The following is a 7,219-nucleotide window of genomic DNA, read 5'->3' as shown; positions in this document are numbered from 1 at the left end:
TAGGTAATAAGAACTCCGTCTGTTTTTAGTTCCCCTCTTTCAGCCTCATTCTTTTACTGTCACGTTTATAAATCTCACTGTAGCAGGTTTATTTTAGATACAAAGCAAACAAAAAGAACAGATATTTTAACATTTCATTACTTATCTTAAACTTGAAACTGGTAAATTTGAAGGAGGATACCAAAATTCCAAACCCACATATCGTTAATATCACATTGTTCACCATTAAAACAAAAGCTATATAGTTTGTCTATGTCCATGGTATTGCTCTAGAGATGGACATAAATGTGTCCGTGATGATAAAAGAACGGCAGTCAAATTTATTTCAAACGCTTGATTTCATTGGTTTACAGTGAGATTTATTTCAAACAAAATATAACATAGCATCGGGAAGTGACCTATAGGGTGTAAAACATATATAATCTGCCTGTTAGATATATATACATGATATTGTTTTCGACTGAAAGAAAAAAAAATATTTTGGCTCATAAGCAAAAACACACCAGTCGTGAAAACGTCAGGCACGAAAACACGTCTTCATCAAAGGACTTGGTAGAGCTCATCCTGGGAAATAAACCCATTACCTGAAAGACAAAGTGGACCGTCTTTCCGTTAAACAATAGAAGAAGGAAATGGTAATATATTTTTTAAAAGTTGATTTGTTTTTATAAATAATATATACATCTATCAGCTAAAACAAGCAAAAGTTTTATTATTCTAAGAGACGAGAATTTAAATACTACAATAAATATGTTTTGAATAATCTCATTAGATTAAACTTTTTACCGTGAAAAAAAAACACATCAGAAAATTTTATTACAAGTGAAACAGATAAATGTATTCCAAGTACTTTCTATTTCGCCACAGTGTATATAGAAATTATGGTATAATGTTTATATAACTGGTTTATATTATGGTATAATGTTTACATAACTGTTTTATATTATGGTATAATGTTTATATAACTGTTTTATATTATGGTATAATGTTTACATAGCTGTTTTATATTATGGTATAATGTTTATATAACTGTTTTATATTATGGTATAATGTTTACATAGCTGTTTTATATTATGGTATAATGTTTATATAACTGTTTTATATTATGGCATAATGTTTACATAGCTGTTTTATATTATGGTATGATGTTTACATAACTGTTTTATATTATGGTATAATGTTTACATAGCTGTTTTATATTATGGTATAATGTTTACATACCTGTTTTATATTATGGTATGATGTTTACATAACTGGTTTATATTCTGATATGATGTTTACATACCTGTTTTATATTATGGTATAATGTTTACATAGCTGTTTTATATTATGGTATAATGTTTACATAACTGGTTTATACTATGGTATGATGTTTACATAACTGTTTTATATTATGGTATAATGTTTACATAGCTGTTTTGTATTATGATATGATGTTTACATAACTGGTTTATACTATGGTATGATGTTTATATAGTTGTTGTATCCCAAATTAAGTGATCATAATATAATGTTTACACAAATGTTTTATACAGAAATATGTTATCATACATTACAAATATAAATGTATTAAAATATTAAATTTAATAATCCTCATTTAACCGATTTCATCTGAGATGTGTGAACACTGGCATTCTTCTATTTTATTCTAAAACTTGTAATAATAAAAACAGCTTTATGATTTAGCTAATGATATTATAAAAAAACCTACCGTTTAGGTCCACAGTTTTTTCAGCTACAAGTTTAGCAAGTGTGGGGTTTCTGCTGAGTTGATCTACAAACCACTCCAAAGGAATCGACCTGAAAAGTAGAGCAAACTTTAGAAAATATTTTTCACTTGAGATCAGATGTTTGAGAAGACATTTTCAAACCAATGAAATCAAGCGTTTGAAATAAATCTCACTGTAAACCAATGAAATCTTAATAGACTAAGATTAGTTTAGAACCTGCGGGAATAAAAACAAATGTTTTGTATGTTTGTAATCGTTTGTTTGTTTTAAAGTTTCACGCAAAACTATCTGCGTAGTCATCCCTAATTTTTAACTGAAACTAGAAAGAAAGTAGCTAGTCAACAGCACTCACGGTCAATTCTTGGACTACTCTCGTCTGACCGAGTCCCCCCCCCACACACACACACAGTGGCACAGCAGTATGCCCGTGGAATTACAACGCTAGAAACCGGGTATCGCGGTGGGTAGAGCACAGATAGCACATTGTGTAGCTTTGTGCTTAATTCTAAACAAACAAATTGTTTGACCGAATATTGGGATTTGATCATCAATCTTACAGCACTATAACCACTAGGCCACGTCTGGTCCTCGTAGTTGTAATCACCTATAAGACCAACACTGTGTTTGTGAGAAATCGTTAGACTTCTACAATTGTTATAATAACCGAAATATGATTCAAAATTTTAAGCAGTCGTTTTTAAGGCACGAGAATTTACCCATCAAAACAAAACATTTGTAACTATGTAAAATGTAATTGTGAACTGCGATACTTGTATCTATCAGTGCTATTAACAATCAAATTTTGTTGACAGCAATATTCATGCACAAAGATCTAAGTTTACTTTCAGATTCACCGGCAACATTTAATTTTTTTATCTTTCAAAATAGGAGCGAAAGGAACAACCATTAACGAATTTTAGTTATACACTTGTAATAATTATATAGATTTATTTCTAACTTTCCTAAATGGGCTACACAATGGGCTATATGTGCTCTGCCCACCATGGGTACCGAAACCAGATTTTTAGCGTCGTAAGCCTACATACTTACAGCTGAACCATTAGGGGGCGGGGGCACTAAATGATGCATATGAGATGTCAATTTTTTAGTACACCTGCTCTTATCTTCAACATTCCAAAAACTGTCCCTAAAATAAAATTATCTAATTGTTTCTCTGAGTCCTTATTGAAATATAATGATTTTCTACGTAATTATAAGCTAATTCTGTCGTAAATAACAGGCTGTTAGTTTTAACAAGCATTGAAATAAATGCCTTCGTTATTTATCTAATGAGATCGCTATATTTTAGTGACAAGTAACAGAGTTTTTACACGATATTTGGCAAGTACGTTTATTACAAATCCACTTGATTCAGTGACTCTCTGCTGAGTTTAATTTCTGGGTTTTTTTTTTTTTCCTTCTTAGAACGGACTGCCTAACGATGATGAAGTTATTCCTACGCCATCGTCAAGATTAGGGCTAACCCATGCTGCTCACTACATCTTCTGAAAAAAGCATGTATTCGTATTAGATGTGTCATAAGGATTTTCACTCAGTACAGTATCTGTATCGTATTTAATCTGTTTAGAAACAAATAAGGGACGGGGTGTATTATAGTGGTTTCATGCTACCGAGGTTCGAGCCTGCGACATTCCGCACGTTCAGAGGCAGTGATAAATTTATGGACTTAGAACGCTAAAAACTGGTTTTTGATTCCCCGCGGTAGACACAGCAGATTGCCTAATGTGACTTTGCACTGAACAAACACACAAAACAAGTCCGACACGCCGTTAGAAACACATATAAAAAACCGCTCGACGAAACATTGGATAATGAAACACATATATCAACATCTTCGTCTTAAATTTCAGAAATATCATTACATAGAGCTCTATTAGATTATTAAAACATTCGATTTCTATATATTTTCTGTCGTTTTCGTTTTTATCTTTTAACTAGGAATATCTTGCAGGTCATCCGGAATTCACTCCTCACCTCAAAGTGTAAGTCAACAGTGGTTCAGTTATTTGAATTTTGTAAGTCCGAAGACATACCGCTGTGCCACTGGGGGAAGGGGGGGGGCGAGTTGTACATCTAGGACTGGTGGGTAACTGTCAAATTTTGACTTAAAGCATTGTATAGTTATAAACATATTATCTGTTATACGTGTCTTATTGTGATGTTGGGTGAACTAGGTACCTTAACTAATAAAACGCTTGATTTCATTGGTTTACAGTGAAATTTATTTCAAACGCTTGATTTCATTGGTTTGCAGTGAAATTTATTTCAAACGCCTGTGTACTAACCCCATTATCTAGCTGTCCAAGGTAAACTAACCCCATTATCTAGCTATTCAAGGTAAACTAACCCCATTACTGTTATTCACAAGGTTAAGAAAAGGCTCAAATATTTCGTCTTCTTAAGGAAGCCTACTGATTACAAACACATCAATAACTTCCACGGTATTTGCGGTGTGAAAATAAAATCGATTTTACTATTGGTACCCAAAAAGTAATCTTAGAATGGTGTGTATTTTCCCTCAAATACAGTTTTAAAAAAAGGCCTTGGAAAGTTGAGATATTCGTATCAAGTAGTTGTAGTTGGCAAGAGCCACAAAAGTCACAATCTAACGGTACCTATCACAACACTGAAACCTTAAACTGTTTTACATAGCGGTGTAGGTTGTCTACAGAAAAACCTTCTAGCTAAAATGTGTATGTAGAAAATCATTGTGAATATTTTAAAATAATTAGTTAGAAATATAATTATAAAATAGACATTTCCAGAATTATACCCGAGATATATGACAAGCATATTAACAATTTTTCTGTCATTAATCAATGAAAGTAGTTATGCTTCGTATCTTTGAATAATGATGAGTTAGGAAAGTCAGATTGATATCACACAGCTTCTCACTAATGTTAGTGAAATACGCTTTTACAACGCTGCCATCTGTTGAAAATACAGCGATTAATTAAAAACAAGTGTAGTTTTATAAGTTTGCAAGAGATGGCAGCAGTTTTGATATCCTCTAGTAATTCACATTGGACCAAACTTAGTAGGCGGACTTAGGGTGACCTGATTGAAGGAGGATAAAACGCACCCACTATGTCATCCAGCCATGATGGGGTTTTAGGAGTAGGTTTTCGGGGTCTCGGAACCCGCATCTGGTATAGTATTTTTTGATTCTTGTACCCCCTAGGATCACGAAGGAGCCTATTTGAAACTAGGTTAATAATACTTCCACCCACAAGCTATAAATATTTGAGGAAAACTTTAAATAAAAATGTTTTGTTAATCATGCTAGAAAACTTTATAATGTATGACGAACATAGAGCTAAGTAGCTCTCACCATTAAATCCAATTAATTCATTGTAGGCAAACTCACAACCAATAGTTACATAAGCTATTAGTTTTATTATAAAATCGTTATTTCATGTCAAAATAAAATTATTAGTACATATCCGTGAAAACTTTAGAAGTACTTGTGAGAAAAACTTATGTATTCCGGTGGGGCAACGCTAAAATCCGGGGTTCGAGTGTCAAAAAGGCAAAAATTCAGTTTTTCCATTCATGGAAATGGCCAGAAAAGAACCATTCGTATGTGCGGAAAACTACGGACGCTCGTATTGCGCATGCGTTGGCAGCATGAACCCGAAAACAGCATTTTTGTAACTAATGGTAATAGCAATGGCTGGAGACGGCTTGAATGGGTAATGAAGAAAAAACTTTAATATAAGTTTAACATAACAGCAAATGTACAATGTTTCGACAAGGTTTTGTCATCATCAGGTACATTTGTTTTGAATCTCGAGATCACAATAGCATAAAAAAAGTGACAGGATGCGACTTGAAAACAACGGAGGCAAACACAAAACAAAAATTTAAAATAAAGACTGGGAATTCTGTTAGCGGGTGCTGTAATCGCCATTTATTAGTTTGTGGTTATGCACAAAGTTACACAATGGGCTATCTGTGCTCTGACTACCCGGTTTCTAGCGTTCTAAGTCCGCAGACATACCGCTGTGCCACTGGGGGGCAATCGCCATTTACAACTTATAACAATTAAAGTTACTGTAACTGTTTTTTTATTTTTTATAATTTGCCATTATATTCTACCAGTATAAAAATTCATTGTCCTTAAAGAACGTTATAGATTTTATTGTTCTAAGTCTGAAAACTTACTTCTGATCCACCAGGGGACCGTTAGTTTGTTTGTTTTGAAGTTAAGCACAAAGCTACACAGTGGGCTATCTGTGCTCTGCCCATCACGAGTATCGAAACCCGGTTTGTAGCGTTGTAAGTCCGCAGACATACCGCTGTACCACTGGGGGTCAGGGACCGTTAGAGATTCCTCTATAATGCCGCTAGAAGATTACAATAAATATCAAACAATTTTCAAAATAAGAGAAAATGCTAAGACATTTTTCAATTGTGGCTGTATTTGTTTCCAGCTTACCCCCCTCAAAAGTAGTTACTAAATGTATGTGTAAGATGGAAGAATTGGATTATCCTTCATGAAAACTTTGATATGTTGTTCCTTTCAAAGTTTTCTTACAACGTTTCGAAATATTTCTCTTAACTTCGCATTTTGTTTTCACCCTGAAATTATTTGTGTTTGTTTCATATTCTTTGTCAAAGAGAACTCTATGCGTAGTCGTCCCTAATTTTGAACATAGGTCAGGGTTAGTTTATTACAGAACCTGCGGGAATAAAAACAAATGTTTTGTATGTTTGTAATCGTTTCTTTGTTTTAAAGTTTCACGCAAAACTATCTGCGTAGTCGTCCCTAATTTTTAACTGATAGACTAAGATTAGTTTATTACAGAACCTGCGGGAATAAAAACAAATGTTTTGTATGTTTGTAATCGTTTGTTTGTTTTAAAGTTTCACGCAAAACTATCTGCGTAGTCGTTCCTAACTTTTAATTAATAGACTAAGATTAGTTTAGAACCTGCTGGAATAAAAACAAATGTTTTTATATGTTTGTAATCGTTTGTTTGTTTTAAAGTTTCACGCCAAACTATCTGCGTAGTCGTCCCTAATTTTGAACTGATAGACTAAGATTAGTTTATTACAGAACCTGCAGGAATAAAAACAAATGTTTTTATATGTTTGTAATCGTTTGTTTGTTTGTTTTAAAGTTTCACGCAAAACTATCTGCGTAGTCGTCCCTAATTTTTAATTGGACAGCTAGATAATGGGGTTAGTTTACCTAGGACAGCTAGATAATGGGGTTAGTTTACCTTGGACAGCTAGATAATGGGGTTAGTTTACCTTGGACAGCTAGATAATGGGGTTAGTACACTTTGGACAGCTATGTAATGGGGTTAGTTTACCTAGGATAGCTAGATAATGGGGTTAGTTTACTTTGGACAGCTAGATAATGGGGTTAGTTTACTCTGTAAAGCTAGATAATGGGGTTAGTTTATTTTGGACAGCTATATAATGGGGTTAGTATACTTTGGACAACTAGATAATGGGGTTAG

At 33.5% G+C, this 7,219-nt stretch overlaps 1 protein-coding gene across 2 annotated transcripts in view; it reads right to left on the bottom strand.

The window, feature by feature from the left end:
• Window positions 1-310: 310 nt before the first annotated feature.
• Window positions 311-7,219, bottom strand: part of LOC111088383 (allatotropin-like) — a 26,110-nt gene continuing 19,201 nt past the window's right edge. For both annotated transcript variants that reach the window (XM_022398330.1, XM_022398329.1), the window contains exons 4-5: window positions 1,712-1,800; window positions 311-584 (exon numbers count right to left, since the gene is read on the bottom strand). In XM_022398330.1, coding sequence (XP_022254038.1) covers window positions 541-584; window positions 1,712-1,800 — 133 coding nt within the window. In that variant the 3' untranslated portion in view covers window positions 311-540. The remainder of the gene's footprint in view (window positions 585-1,711; window positions 1,801-7,219) is intronic.

Source organism: Limulus polyphemus, unplaced genomic scaffold, assembly GCF_000517525.1.
Source record: "Limulus polyphemus unplaced genomic scaffold, Limulus_polyphemus-2.1.2 Scaffold3651, whole genome shotgun sequence".
In the NCBI taxonomy this organism is placed as follows: Eukaryota; Metazoa; Arthropoda; class Merostomata; order Xiphosura; family Limulidae; genus Limulus; species Limulus polyphemus.
Note: the sequence above shows the minus strand (reverse complement) of the source record. Positions and strands in the feature narration are given on the sequence as shown.